General features: G+C 40.7%; 1 protein-coding gene across 1 annotated transcript in view; it reads left to right on the top strand.

Moving 5' to 3' along the window:
• Window positions 1-4,194: 4,194 nt before the first annotated feature.
• Window positions 4,195-16,587, top strand: part of ADAMTSL1 (ADAMTS like 1) — a 254,998-nt gene continuing 242,605 nt past the window's right edge. Inside the window, exon 1 of the mRNA XM_064439545.1 lies at window positions 4,195-4,329. Coding sequence (XP_064295615.1) covers window positions 4,195-4,329 — 135 coding nt within the window. The remainder of the gene's footprint in view (window positions 4,330-16,587) is intronic.

The raw sequence follows: 16,587 nt of genomic DNA on the forward strand, positions 1-16,587 counted from the left end.
TCTATTCTATTCTATTCTATTCTATTCTATTCTATTCTATTCTATTCTATTCTATTCTATTCTATTCTATTCTATTCTATTCTATTCTATTCTATTCTATTCTATTCTATTCTATTCTATTCTATTCTTTCTGTTCCGTTCCATTCCATCATTCTATTCTTCAATATATATTTGCCTATAGAACAGCACATCAGCCCTAGTTATCAATGTCACCAAATCATCTATGTTGAGCTAAACTTTTCCCATGGCTAATTACTTCATGATTTTCCATTTGCAAAATGGTTGCTGCTCCTTGAACTGAAAAATGAAATTCCATGCTAGTCTGTCATTTTCTAATAATGTTAAAACTTAAAGAATTTATGTTAAACTTGACTATCACCTAAAACTGTGTTAAATATGTGATTTATTTACTAGAGGCTAGGTTGTATTTTCATTAGGAGTAAAATGAACCTAAATGACATTATGGAATCTCTTAAATTACACCAGAGTGATGAAGTCTCAGAGAGTAGAATAAACCCCCATAATCTAGAAGGAAGCAGTTTATGACCTGCTGAGCCACCTGGACACTCACAAGTCTATGGGGCCAGATGGGATCCCCCCGAGAGTACTGAGGGAGCTGGTGGAGGAACTTGCCAAGCCACTCTCCATCATTTATCAGCAGTCCTGGTTAACAGGGGAGGTCCCAGATGACTGGAGGCTTGCCGATGTGACACCTACCTACAAGAAGGGCCGGAAGGAGGATCTGGGGAACTGCAGGCTTGTAAGCTTGACCTCAGTACCAGGGAAGATTATGAAGTGGTTCATCTTGAGTGTGCTCACTCAGGCATGTGCAGGACGAACGGGACAAGGCCCAGCCAGCATGGGTCATGGGTCCATGAAAGGCAGGTCCAGCCTGACCAACCTGAACTCCTTCTATGACCAGGTGACCCACCTAGTGGATGTTATCTACCTGGACTTTAGTAAACAAAGCCTTTGACACTGTGTCCCACATCATTCTCCTGGAGAAGTTGGTGGCTCATGGCTTAGATAGGTGCACTCTTCAACAGGTTAAAAACTGGATGGCCGAGCCCAGAGAGTTGTGGTGAACAGAGTCAAATCCAGTTGGCAGCCAGTCATAAGTGGTGTTCTCCAGGGCTCAGCACTGGGGCCAGTCTTGTTTCATATCTTTACCAATGATCTGGATGAGGGGATTGAGTGCACCCTCAGTAAGTTTGCAGATGACACCAAATTGAATGAGTGTTTATCTGCTTGAGGGAAGGAAGGATCTTCAGAGGGATCTGGACAGGCTGCATCTATGGGCTAAGGTCAATTTTATGAGGTTTAACAAGGCTAAGTGCTAGGTCCTGCACTTGGGTCACAACAACCCCATGCAACGCTACAGGCTTGGGGAAGAGCGTCTGGAAAGCTTCCTGGTAGAAAAGGACCTGGGGGTGTTGGTTGACAACCAGCTGAACATGAGCCAGCAGTGTGCCCAGGTGGCCAAGAGGGCCAATGGCATCCTGGCTTGTATCAGGTGAGCAGGAGTAGGGAAGTGATCATGCCCCTGTACTCAGTACTGGTGAGGCCACACCTTGAATACTGTGTTCAGTTTTGGGCCCCTCATTACAAGAAAGACATTGAGTTGCTGGAGCATGTCCAGAGAAGGGCAATGAAGCTGGTGAAGGGTCTGGAGAGCAGGTCTTATGAGGAGCAGCTGAGGGTACTGCGGTCATTTAGTCTGGAGAAGAGGAGGCTGAGGGGAGACCTTATTGGTCTCTACAACTACCTGAAAGGAGGTTGTAGCGAGGTGGGTGTTGGTCTCTTCTCTCAAGTAACTAGCAATAGAACGAGAGGAAATGGCCTCAAGCTGCATCAGGAGAGGTTTAGACTGAATATTAGGAAAAATGTCTTTACTTAAAGAGTGGTCAGGCATTGGAACAGGCTGCCCAGAGAGGTGGTGGAGTCACCATCCCTGGAGGTGTTCAAAAAACATATAGACGTGGCACTTGAGGCCATGGTTTAGGAGGCATGGTAGCATTGGGTTGGCCGTTGGACTTGATGATCCTAGAAGTCTTTTCCAACCTTAATGATTCTATGATTCTAAGTGAAAACTGGCTTTAGTCTCATGTTTATCAGTGTGGTGTGTTGACCTTGGCTGGCAGCTAGGCACCCACCGAAATGCTCTACCACTCCCCCTCTATCAATAGGCCAGAAGGAGAAAAATATGATGAAAAACTCATGGGGTGAGATAAGGACTGGGAGATCAGTTATGGATTACCATCATGGACAAAATAGACTTGACTTGGGGAAATTAATTTATTTCCAATTCTTTGTAACATGGTAGGATAGTGAGAAATAAGAACAAAATGAAACCCATTGTCCCTCTACCCTTCTTTTCTTCCTAGGCTCAGCTTTGCCTCCTGACTTTTCTACATCCTCTCCCTGAGTAGTGGAGGGGGATGGGGAATGGGTGTTGGGTTCAGTTCATGAAGCTTTGTCTCTGCCAGTCCTTCCTCCTCATGCTCTTTCCCTTCTCCAGTCGGGGTCCCTCCCACAGGATGCAGTCCTTCATGACCTTCTACAGCGAGGGTCCTTCCCACCAGTTCTTCAAGAACTGTACCAACATGGGTCCCTCCCATATGATGCAGTCCTTCAGGAGTGGACTGCTCCAGTGTGGCTTCCCCACAGGGTCACAGGTCCTCTCAGAAAACATGCTTCTGTGTGCTTTCCTATCCAAAAAACCTTGGACAGAGATATAACTTTCTTAGAATCATGACTGCCTAACCTACAGTCTGAGAATTGACCATTTACTTTTCAGAAGAAGATAACATGATGTATTTGGGTTTCATTGCCTCATTTTCCAACTGTCTTCAGACAGATTGGTCTACATTAATCTCCTATGAAACTTTATGAAATTCAAAGGATGTCTTCAACGGTTAGTTTGTCCCAGTAGTAAAAAAGAATTGCCTTTATATCTAGGAGTGACTCATCTGGACTTTCAATACAACAAATAACATTTTTAGAGTATGATATTCGCAGCCTTTCATACAATAATAACATCCATCATTACTGTATAAATGAGATTACTAGATTCTCCTTACTAACTCTCTTTTTATAATTTCCAAGTTAACAGTGGTTGTGTTTTGGAAACAAACATTTCTTACAAGTAATCTAAGAAGCTTTTCTTGGATGCAGCTAAACTGGAGGTTTTACGAGGGAAAATGCTTAGTCATGCAGCCTTTGACAGGAACTCTAGGGGGATGGCACATGTAAAGGCATTCCAGGACACACTTTATATGGAGAAAAACAAGTTTCAAGTTCAAGTGGGACTTGAAACATGATCATTGAAATTTGAAGATAACAGACCTGACAAAATTAAAACTTTTTCAGAATAACCCCAGGGTACTTTCTGCATCCTGCTGCTCTGCTAGAGGTGTATGTTGTTAGACCAACCCTCTGTAATCCTCTTGAATACAGTGAGCTGGGTGCTTCTCTGGCTCTCTTTGCTATTTCTAAATTGTACATTTGTACACCTCCTGGCAAACAGACAAAGCTCAGGCTTTTCCTTCATCCTTGACAGCAAATCTGTTGACTAATCCTGTGGATTTCAAATGGAGTTGATTACCATCCTTGAGCTGTTCAAGGTGCTAAACCTCACCCTCTTTGACCACTTTGGCCTACCTGTGTTAATCCACCAATTTTAAGTGCTGATTACTCCTATCAACAGGAAAGTTATGTAGGAAAGATATAGGGAAACAGGATTTCAAAATTATTTTAAAAATGTTAACTTTTGCTCAGCCATTGCTTGACAGAAATATATGTATGTGGTGTTCACATGCTGAGTTAAGTCTTACTTATTTTGACCAGATGTAGTTGTTGCTGCTGTAAAAGGTGAATGAATTAGTGGTATTTGGCATAAACATGTTTCCTTTTCTCTTAGGGCTGCACTGCCAGCTCCATACAGCAAAGATGTTTTCTTCACATGATGACAACCAGGATACCAACCACCTCAAGGGGTGCATGGCTATAGCGGGTCCTTGTGCATGTCTCCAGGGAAATGTGTATGCTCAAGCACCTTTCTGAAATGCCTGTACACCAATGCACGCAGCATAGAGAATAACCAGGAGGAACTAGAGGTCTGTGTGCGGTCACAGGGCCATGATCTGATTGCAATTACAGAGACATGGTGGGATAGCTCACGATTGGAATGTGGTCATGGATGGCTACAGGCTTTTCAGGAAAGACAGACCAGCAAGGCAAGGTGGGGGAATTGCTCTTTATGTGAGAGAGCAACAGGAACGCTTTGAGCTCTGCCTTGGAGTGGAAGGAGAACACCTTGAGAGCTTGTGGGTAAAAATTAAGGGTCATCCAAATATGGGCGACACTGTTGTGGGTGTTTGCTACAGGCCACATGTTCAAGAATAGAAGGATGAAGTCTTCTACAGACAGCTGGAAGTAGCCTCGCAGTTGCAGGCCCTGGTCCTCATGGGGGACTTCAACCACCCTGATATTTGCTGGAAAATCAAAACAGCAAGCCATGCATGATCCAGAAGGTTCCCACAGAGCACTGAAGTCAACTTTTGGATGCAAGTGGTGGAGGAACCAACGAAGCAAGATGTGCTGCTCGACCTTATCCTAACAAACAAGGAAGGGCTGGTTGAGGATGTGAGAGTTGGAGGTAGCCTTGACTGCAGTGACCATAAGAGTTTAGGATACTGCAAGGTAGAAGCAGGGCTATGAGTCAGGTTACAACCCTGGACTTGAAGAGGGTCAACTTTAGTCTCTTCAAAGACCTGCTAGAAGGAATCCCATGGGCTAGGGCTCTGGAAGGCAGTGGGGTCCAAGAGAGCTGGACAGTATTCAAGGACCACTTCCTCTGACCTTAAGATCGGTGCATCCCCAGGAGGATGAAGTCAGGCTGAGGAGCCAGGAGACCTGCAGGATGACCAAAGAGCTTCTGGAGAAACTCAAATGAAAGACGAAAGTTCACAGTACGTGGAAAAAGGGACTGGCCACTTGGGAGGCTTATAGGAATATCTTCAGGGTATATAAAGATATGATGAGGAAGGCTAAGGCCCACTTGGAATTAAATCTGGCAAAGCATGTCAAAGTTAAAAAGGACACCTTTAAATACATCAGCAGCAAAAGGAAGACTGGGGATACAGTGGGCCCACTGATGAACAAGGAAAGGGCACTGGTGATGCAGGATGCAGAGAAGGCAGACTTACTGAATGCCTTCTTTGCCTCGGTCTTCACTGCTAAGGCTGGCCCTCAGGCATCTCAGCCCCCAGAGAAAAGAGGACAAATTGGGACAAAGGAAGATTTACCATTGGTTGAGAAAGATTGGGTCAGAGATCAGCTCTGCAAACTGGATCCTCACAAATACGTGGGCCCCGATGGGAGGCACCCGTGAGTGCTGAGGGAGCTGGCGGATGTTCATGCTGAGCCACTCTCCATCATCTTTGAAAGGTCGTGGAGGACAGGAGAGGTGCCCGAGGACTGGAGGACAGCAAATGTCACTCCAAACTTCAAAAAGGGCAAGAAGGAGGACCTGGGGAACTATAGGTCAGTCAGCCTCACCTCCATCCCCAGAAAGGTGATGGAGCAGTTCATCCTGGAGGTCACCTCCAGGCATGTAGAGGACAAGAAGGTTATCAGAAGTATTTAACATGGGTTCACCAAGGGGAGATCATGCTTGACCAAACTGCTAGCCTTCTATGATGGTGTGACTGCCTGAGTCGGCAAGGGGAGAGCAGTGGATGTCATCTATCTTGAGTTCAGTAAGGCATTCAACACTCTCCCCATAGCATCCTCATAGACAAGCTAGGGAAGTGTGGGTTGGATGAGTGGACAGTGATGTGGACAGAGAACTGGCTTAGCAACAGAACTCAGAGAGTCATGATCAATGGGGCAGAGTCTGGATGGAGGCCTGTCACTAGTTGTGTTCCCCAGGGATCTGTGCTGGGTCCAGTCCTGTTTAACATATTCATCAATGACCTGGACAAAGGGACAGAGTGTAACCTCAGCAAGCTCGCTGATGATACCAAGCTGGGAGGAGTGGCTGATACACCAGAAGGCTGTGCTGCCATCCAATGAGACCTGGACAGGCTGGAGCGCTGGGCTGAGGGTAACCTCATGAAATTCAACAAGAGCAAGTGTAAGGTCTTGCACTTACTGGGGAGGAACAACCCCATGCACAAGTATATTTTGGGGGTTGACCTGCTGGAAAGCATCTCTGTTGAGAAGGACCTGGGAGTGCTGGTGTACAACAAGCTGACCATGAGCCAGCAATGTGCCCTTGTGGCCAAGAAAGCCAAGGGTATCCTGGGGTGCATTAAAAGGAATGTGGCCAGCAGGTTGAGAGAGGTTATCATCCCCCTATACTCTGCCCTAATGAGACCCCATTTGGAGATAATCAGGGCACTGGAGCATCTCTCTCATGAGGAAAGGCTGAGAGACTTGGGTTTGTTTAGCCTGGAGAAGAGAAGACTGAGGGGGGATCTTATCAATACTTATAAATATCTAAAGGGTGGGTGTCAGGATGATGGGACCGGACTCTTCTCAGTGGTGCCCAAAGACAAGACAAGGGGCAATGGGCACAAGTTGGAACATAGGAAGTTCCACCTAAACATGAGGAAAAACTTCTTTACTGTGAGGGTGACAGAGCAGTGGAACAGGCTGCCTAGAGAGTTTGTGGAGTCTCCTTCCCTGGAGATACTCAAAACCCACCTGGATGCGTTCCTGAGCCCCTTGCTCTAGGTGTGCCTGCTCAAGCAGGGGGGTTGTAAAAGATGATCTCCAGAGGTCCCTTCCAACCCCTACCATTCTGTGATTCTGTGATTCATGCTTTGCCTTGTTCTTGGTACTGTGGGTTTCTGTTCTTTGTGTGTCCTATAATAATAGTGAAATTCATGGACACAGGAGTTTTGAAAGCAAGGCTGAAGAAAAGATAGTTATTCAGGAAAAGAATAACTATCAAAACAAGGCCAATATTCTTCCTGGAGGAGAGTCATTATAATTCTAGAAGGAATGCTTTCAGGTGTGCTAAAATAAAGGTGGTGTTATCACAATTGAAATCACAAAAATCGGCAGCTACATGCAAACTTAGAAATATGGGTATAATCTGTACTGTAACATAGGAAGCATGCACTATTTATCGTGTGTGATTTTGCTATGATCTTAGCTTCCAAAAAGGCGGTGGAAAAGGAAATTCAAAGCTTTCAGTAGGTTATATAGTGCTGCTAATAGTAGTGAAAGTGGACCTCCAAGAAAGGAAATAAAACTGCCAGCTTCCTCTGAAGATGGAAAGGTGGATGATTTCTATCCAAGGGAGAGTGCATACAGCTGATGTGCTTTTCCTAGGAGTCCACAAGGGAAATGGAAGTTCATGCTGTGAGACAATGTGGGAGCAAAAGAGAGTAAAGATGATGAAATGGGTGAAACATAGGAAAAGACATAGAAAAAAGTGGAGTAGAAACACATAACTGCTATAAAGCAAAGGCCAGCCTGTTCAAAAACACAGTAAGAGGAAGCATACATTGCTGGCATACAGTGATAGTCAGTGGACTGGTAACATTTATAAGGACATGAAAAAGATGACATGGAGAATGTAGCAGTGCTTTAAAAATCTTCTCTTCTATAAAGGAAAGCATCATTCATTTTTGTTCTGCATCTGGTGCCTCCAGAAAATATGCCTTTTTTCAGGTTCTTAACCTAGCTTCCTTGTTTTTTTAAGAGGTTCCAGGTGTACAAAAGGGGTATCAAAAATGTTCAGCTATTCACCAACAAGACACAGCTGTCAATCCAGGAAAAAAAAAAACAACACCTAGCATGTTTTTTAAAATCTTATTACACTATAAATATATCGCTCCAGATAAAAGTTACGTGTTTGGTGCAGTTTACTTCCATTGCCTTTGTTTTAAATTTTTTTTGACCTTGTTGTCTTCTTTATGTGTTTCTCATTTAGCTAAAGTTAAATGTGATTTCTCCTGTAAATCACTGGTGTCAGCCTACTACTTTAGAGTTTACTATTTTCAAGCTGACATATTTGTATTTGTAGAAATCTATAGGACAAAACTTCCCAAAATATGCTCTGTTTGAAAGAGAAGTTGGCCATAACTCTTCAGCTCTCAGGTTCAGATGAAATCTCAGGGTAACTTAAAATACAAGAAAGACCTGATAAATTAAGTAAGCCATTCAGTGTCCATAAGCACTCAGAAACACTGGGAGCAAACAGAGACAAGTTCCTCAGTGTCCTTGGTAATGGATTCCTGTGGGGTGAGTGCTGGGAGAAATTAAATATCAGCTCTCTGGTCTTAGAATTTTTCAGATGTCTTGTTGGAGAAGAACTGAAATCTGTTTGAAATTTCAGGATAATAATATTGATATTGAAGACTTACTCTATGATATATTTTGAATGAGGAGATTTAAACACTACAGGTTGTCATGGTAGGGGATAAATTTTTTAGTCTTTTTTTCTAACAACAAAAAAAGATTTATAAATGCTGCTGTAGTGGATGTAGGTACTAGTTTGTTGCAGAATGAACACAAGGCTTGAGAAAGGGTAAAATTGTCATGCAGTACAGGGAGCCACAGATTGTGATGTTTGGACAATAAAATTACTTTATTGAACTGTTCTAACTGTAGGACAGGGTAAGTGTATTTATCCTGTATTTGATGTCTTCAGGCAAAAGGATCATTCCTGCACCATAGAGTAAAACAAGTATTTCAAGGACATCATGTGGAAAAACAAACTAAGCTTAACACCTGAGGAAATAGAAGCCATGCCAGAAATTTGAGCAGATCAGTCAAGATTTTTTCATCAGGGTAACAACCACCTAAAGTATTTCTGGCAAAGGTTCATGTTTCAACCTGAACTAAAGGCATTATAGACATTACCTTTGTACAAATTAACATTTTGCTTGAAGGTAGTCCAATGAGTTACTGATCCTAAATTCCATATACAGACTGAATTTCCAAGATGTTACCCATTTAGTTCACAAACTACCTCTCTACCTATGGCCTTTATGGAATATTCCCATTAAAACTTTCACTACAGAATTATATTGAATATTTAAAGCACAACATTTTGATGTTGAATATACTTTTCCTATCAGCAGGAATTCTATTTGCAGAGGCTGAAACACAAATATGGCAATAGTCCTAATTTAATTCCAAATTATTTGTAAACTACCTAAAAACCCTAATTGGAAAAGTTTCTGCATCTGTTTCTTTGGCAAAGATTTCTACTGAAATGCCTAATTGGGCATCTCCACCCCTGGAATACCCACAGCAGCATATGCATGCAATTAAGTAGTGTGGACAGTATTGTCTTGTCTCTACCTGCTGAAAACCATCTGAACATGCTGGTGGTTCTTTGTGGATCAGTAAGACATGCAACATAAAATTATTAGGTTTAATATGTGCAGAACTAGGAAGGTGGAGCTATTTGGATATAAAAAGTTGTTCTTTCAAGGATGAGCAAAGTATCAAGTGTATAAATGTAGTGTCAGACAGGGGTCTGTATCCCAGTAAGATGTTCAGAGTTGTTGAGTAAATTGTGTTTTCATTTTTAGCATTTGTATCTTTGAAAGAAGGAGTGAGTCAGGCCCAAACATACAATATTTAAGTCCTTCTCATTGTGTCCATTGCCTTCTGGTATTCTCACATTATAAAATGTTCACAATCTTTAGAAGCAGTTAACAAGCCTACAACTAAATATATATCATGGCACTCTGAAGTCCTATTAAATATTTAACAAGTCTTACAAAAATTGCATGCAGGTGGATTATGGTGAAATATCTTTAAAATAGTGTATTTTGTATTGTGATGTGTTGCATGCCATTCCTTCATGATCCCTTGTAATAAGTAGGATCACCAAGATCAACAAGAAAGTGCAAGAAATTTGAGTGTGTCTTTTCTCACCTAATTCTTAGATCTTGATAAAAGAATATGGGAATCCTCAGGCACAAGCTGTCTTTAAATAATTTTCTATTTATTCAGCTTTTCAAAATCCTTTACAGAGAACACATAGCATCTTTACAATAAACTGTTAGCTGTGCTTCTGACTGAGAAAAATATTCTAACCAGTAGACCAAATGCTTACATTTTTAAAACACCCATATCCACCTTCTGAATTGTAAACTCCTTACACAGTTCAACTTAAAAATATCCTTTATTTTCAAAGGAGATGCTAAAACAGAAGCAACCAGGACTAACCGCAGACTTTGACACTAGTGCTGGCAAATCCTTCCAGCTGACTATTTGTTTTGGTTCCATAAAGTGCTGATCTGCTTTTAGTGTATTAGCAATCCTTTCTGTTTTTCAGAAAATGCTAATTATTTCCACTAGACTAACACTGTACCACTGCAGTGTGTGTGTAAAATTTATGTTGGGTAGGTTTTTTTGCTTACAGCAGCAACACAGCTATTCTGATACAGGTGAGGAAGAGGGTGAGAGGATTAAAACTGGCTTTAGATATACCAAGGCTTCAGACAGGTTGAAACATGGTCCCTTTCCTGCTCCCAGCCATACATTAGATGACTCATACTACTAATTATCTTGGCTTCCTGGGGTGCTTTCTTCTGGTCCCTGGGGTCCCGAGCAATTGCCCTGCTGGTTCATCCATAAAACTCTCTGATACATATATTTGTGACATGCATTACATCAATCTGGTAAAGTTATGAATAATGAAGACCTGTACTTTGGCAAGCCTGTGTGATTTTACGTACTCATGTGAACTCTTCTTGCCTGCTCCCCCTCAAATTTACTATACTTAAGCTTTCAATGTAAAAAGTTTCCTTCTAAACAGACATGGTATAGTTGATACAGTACTTCAGTTGTTGGCCTTGTGCCCAAGATATAAATGAGGTGTTTTAAAAGAGATTTTGTGTCTCTTTTATGGGCAGGTTTCTGTGTGAATTCAGGCAAAACAAGTGATACTGAGAATTATCTGCAGTTCCTCTCAATTCTTGCTTAGATGTGATGTTTCTCTGTGAAAAGTAGCTCTGTCTGACTGAAGCATCTAAAAATGAGAGTACCAGTAAGTAACACAAAGACACCGAGTTTTAGCTTTGTGGTTTAAATTCTTCTGACATAAGCTGAGGATGACAATGAATTAGCTTCTTAACACTGAAGCAAAGAAATGCTTTTTGACTTCCCCCAGCTGTAAATAGAGTGAAACAGCTAATTAGTATGTAGGATGACAAGCATTAATTAAGCATAAAGTGCTTGTATTACGTATGTAAATGTCTTTGTACCTAGTACAAAGATTTTTGGATTCTCTCAAATTGCCCAAGAAATGTAAATATCACACCAGTGAATTGAACTGAGTAATTTTTTCTTAGAAACAAGCTATTCCATATGGTGAAAAGTAATTCTTCAGTATGAATAATATGTGATTAGGAATACCATATTAAATTTCAGGAAGGAAATTTCAGGGAGGAGTCTCAGAGAATTCCCCTCCATTTTCAGTCTCACTATTTGCGTTTTGTTCTTTACTGTCCTGAAATGAATCTGTGCAGCACAATTGGTCATGAAAGTAGTGTGTCAGAAGCATAGTAGGTAGAGTTAGTATCCTTCTTATAGTTCATCTTGATGAGGAAAAACTTATGGGAGCATTACTGGTCAGCTGCATTAGACCAGCTCTAGGCACATCCTCCAACAGTGGTATGTCTCCAGCAGAGGGAAAAGCTTGTGCTGCTTCGGGAGGGTGTATATCCTTAATAGTTTCGTCAGTCTGATCCCCTTATACTGTTTCAGCCTCTGAAAGAGGAGAGCACAAGGTGTCAGCAGACATCCTTCCTTACTTCTTTTCAGTAGCTGCTTACAAATTTCCTGCCTACACGTCCATGTAACCTCTTTTTGTACCCCCTGAGACTGCCTGCCTCCACAGCCTGATGGAAGCAAATTCAAGAAGATCATGAGCCCCCACATGACACTGTACATGGCTTTATTTGTTTTAACCTGATCTCCTGCTACTTTTGCCAAGTGACCCTTACACTCATACCGTGGCATCTGGTGAGGTGCAGTCTCACATGCAGTTTACCTGATGCCCTCAGGAATTTACAAATCTCAGTCATAGCTCTCTTCAGCCTTTTCCTCTCCAAACTGAGGAACTACTCAACCTTTTAAACCTCCGCTTGTAAGGCAGCCAATCCAACTCCTGGATAATTTTAGCTGCTTTTCTTTTTATGTTCTCTAATTCTCATACCTTTCCTTTGAGATATAAAGAGTAGCATGGCATACGGCATTCAAGATGTGGGCCCATCAATGTTCATACAGGAACAAAGAGATAACCTTGTCCTCAATGACCTTCCTGATGAAACCAGACATTTTTTTTTTGGCTTCTCAGATGCCCTTGCACTCTGAGCTGATGATTTCAGAGACCTGCCGAGGTTGACTCTGAGATCTTGTTCCTGAGTTGAAACTGCCATTTCTCTGCTGTTTCTCCTCAGCACGACCTTACACTGATGCTCATCTATCACATCCCTGAGGCCCTTCTACAGTTCCTTGCTATGGGCACAGCATTTGACTACCCATAAAGAGCTCAGTATCACCTGCAAGTTTAGAGGTTTCATGGTTGCCTCTCCTTTCCAGGTTACTGAAATGGTGGTAAAATAAATCTGTGCCCAGAACCAGCCCATGAAAAAGGGACCCTGCTTTTGGCATTTTTCCATCCTGAAAGCAACACCTAAGCACTACCTTTTGTTTCCTCTGCTTTAACTGGCTCCCTGTTGCTAATAGGACCTCTTCTCCAGTCCTGCAGCAGTGGAATTTCTTTATAACTTTTCATGTGGAGCCTTGTCAAAGGCCATTTGAAAATCCAGGGTAGATTTTATCCACATGATTGTTGTTGCCCTTTTGCAATTCCCACAGGTTAATGAAGCAGGATTTTCCTTTACAGAAAACAATGATGCCTCCCCAACAAAACTGTTCATCTGTGTGCATATTAATTAATCTTCTTTTATCTCTCTTTTTTTTTTTTTTTTTTTTTTTTTTCCCTTTTTTAAAGACAGATTTCCATCTTCCCATGGATGGGAGCAGTCAGGCTCACTGGTCTTTAGTTCACAGGATTTGTTCTGGAGCCCTTTCTGTAGATGGAAGTTATAATGGCAACCTGCCAGTCCACTGGCACAGTGGCTCTTTACAATGTTAGGTTACATACCTTGGCCGATAGTTGTGTAATTTCACATTAGAATGCTGAAGGAACTCTCCAGATTCATCTCAGAGAAGTAAGACAGCTGACTTTTCCTTCCTAATTTTAATGTAAAACCACTTAATCCTTTTGGCAGTACTGTGATTTGTTATAGAGAGCATTTCATGCTTTGCCAGACCGTTTTGTTTAGTCATGCATTTGGTCTGTTTGACTTAAACCAAAATTCCCTAAACTCAAAAAATCCCCTTCAGATCATGTTTTTTTAATTTTGATATGAGTGCATGGCCTTACTTGGTTTGCAAAGAGCTACTTAAGAAGTGTTGTAAGTAAAATAATTTACAAATAAAGAATTGAAACTAAGAGATTTGCACTATTAGTTTTAGTGATATTTTTTTCCTGTAACACTCGGTAGACTGTTATAATTCATAGTGTATGTGAAGATTTTAGATTCTTTACAGACATCAAACTGACCTGTGAAATTTGCAAGTGAGATAAGTATTTCTGTTTTGGGATGGAGTGCATAGGAAATCTCTGGCAGAACATACATACTTGGATGCTCAACTGTCTGCTTTATTGTTAAAGATTTCTTCCCTGGATAAATAAAATTTTTAGAATTTATTGCATTTGCCTAAGAAAAAAAATCTGTATCAAATACAGTCATGCAGGAGATTCAAGGAGATTAGATTCATGAATCTTAAATTTCGGTTTTAGGATAAAACCCTCTGAGTTTCATGGAGGTTAGGTCCTCCTTGGAAGAACATGGCTATGACAAGATATTGTAGGTGCTCTCATTTTGCACACCTCAAGAGGGATCTTTCAATCAGCAGACTTTTTTCCCCTCTGCAGCCCTCCTGAGTTGTGTTGCACGGTGCTCTGGAAACCTTCACAGATGCAGGAAGAGTATCAATCTCTGGAAATTTTGGAGGTGGGAGGTTGACAGAGGGTCAGATATTTGTGACTGTGAGAAAACGTCCCCATGGAGAGACTTCAAGGTTTGTAGTGAGGCTTCTGAAACCTTTCCTTCTTTATTTTGTGGATTAAGGTGCATCACGTATCCCCTTCCACACAACCATGCAAACATACATGATCTGCTCTGTACACATCTACCTGTTTCTTATTTGGTAAGCAGTCTCTTCATGAGTGGAGTAATTAAATATGGCTTATGCCATGAACATGCTTTTCATCTTTAAGATTACAGATTTTTGTGCACTGTAGGAGACAGTGAGACTAAAGATGGCTGCTAACTAGATCTGACAGGTAACAAGGATCTTAGTTAAAATGACCACAGAAAATTTATAAAGTTGTGAAGAGGTTGAAGGAATACTATGAAGAGGTCGAAGGAACCCTAACCCTAGTATGTGAGCTGACATCTATTCCCACTACTACAATGAGAAAAAAAGTGTCATCTCACTTGTGAGTTTTCTACTGCCTTTTTTGATAGATGAATAAAAGTCTGCAACCATTTACTTTGAAGTGAATTTCTGTTTCTGTCTGACCTTGCAGCTACTTAGGTACTCACACACTGCAAGTTCATGCTCTAGGGTGATCCTTGTAGTGATTAGCTCATCTGCTACAGCTTCCTTGCTGGAGCTGTTGCTGCCTCCCACCAGGATAGTCTAGTCAGGATACATTTGGGCCACCTACAGAATAGGGAGTTGCCAAAATAAATGTTTTCCAGCAAGATTTCACACTTATGCCTAATGAAATAGACATTTTTCTAACTGTTGCTTTAGAGCTTAGATTTTCTTCGAGGTTTGTAATGAAAATATTTCATGAACTGTTGACATATTCATATGGTGATTTTCAAAAGAGAGATTTCGTTTACAAAATGGTCTTGGCAACAAGCTGGAATATCTGGGAAGTTGAACAAGACTGTTGACAGGCAAAATTAGGGCTGAATCACAACTGACATTAACTTTGCAGCCGAGACATTTTTAAACGTGACCAATAGGGTTTGGTCTGGTGTTTCTGAGAGTACAAAAGTGAGATGGGCAATCAGTGCATACTCACCGTGGTAATTTTGGTTGTGGAGATAGTTACATGAATTACAGGTTTTGACAGAATTGGCAGAATTGGCTAGCTCTTAACTCCTGTGGTTGTGTACACTACAAGGATGGCACAGAGAAAATGCTTTGCTTTTAAGAAATAACTGATGGTGAGAAAAATTCTTTTTTTCATTGCCAGTAAAACAATAAATAAAATAAAACCTTTCAGTTCCCCTCTTCTGAATGATTCTCCTTTGTATCCTGCATTTATTTTCTCATCACAGTGGAGCAATTCCAGGTTTTGTCTTCTTGTCCAGAATCCCAAGTGCATCAGGAGTTGTTGATTCATTTCTGCTGGTTCTAACACTTGCAAATACCCCAATAATTATTCACATTTATTCAAGAAATGAGTACAATATTTTATGCAAAATTGAACTGTAAATTCAATCCTGTTAGAAGGTCATGTTTTTCTGTCATGCAGAGTACCTTATAAATTCTGAGGTTTTAATTATATATGCAGTCATTCAATGTCATATAAATGCAGCCCTTATATTTTAAGAGGCATAAAATTCACTGCAGGAGAGTGAACACTGTTCTTTGTAATAGTGGAAAGAGTAGTTCATCTTTTTAACAGTATCACGCTCAGGGAAATAATGTATATTGCATGCAAGTAGCTGCAATGTGAAACTTCCTAATGACTGCAGTGATTTTTTTCTATATTATACCATTTCACAGAACTGTGATAACCTTAGATGTACACTGTGATGTAAATTTGAAAATACAGCTAACTTTTAGATGACAATTCAGGACAAAAATGTTGATCCAACACAGTACAATTTTGATTATTCTAAAATTTAATATAGATTGTAGATGAATTTTACTAAGTCAATGTAAAATAGAGAGTCATGTCTGTGGCAAACAGGGAATTTACAAATTGTATCTAACGTAACTGAACAATTGCTAGGCCTAAAATACTTCCTTCAGATAATATAATGACAATTTGATAGTACTGTCAGAGTAATTGAGGATGGCTGTAAATTAGACTTGATAGAAATGGTAGAGTTTATAGAAGTTAATAGTGCTTTCATGTACTGAACATTCTAAATACATATGCATACACATGCATAGATATTCAATTATATCCATGTATTTTAATTTTCTGATGAAGATTTAAATTTGAAAAATTAAACTTCCCTAAGCAAAAATACAGTGCTATGCTCTGGCAAAGCTCATTTTACCTGACTACATGTAATGCCTCTGATAAATAAAAGCAAAATCATAGGGTTTGCATTTAACAAATGCTAAGAATAGAAAATATTTGGCTTAGTAAGTGTAATATGCTTATAGAAGAAATGCTAGCCATCTTTTACATCACCCACATTTTTCAAAAAGCAGAGTAGGTTATTGGTTTATAAGGTCTAGACCACCTCAAAAATATTTTTGGCAAATAAATAAAGTCCTATTTAA

Source organism: Phalacrocorax carbo, chromosome Z (genome assembly GCF_963921805.1).
Source record: "Phalacrocorax carbo chromosome Z, bPhaCar2.1, whole genome shotgun sequence".
NCBI classification, from domain to species: Eukaryota; Metazoa; Chordata; class Aves; order Suliformes; family Phalacrocoracidae; genus Phalacrocorax; species Phalacrocorax carbo.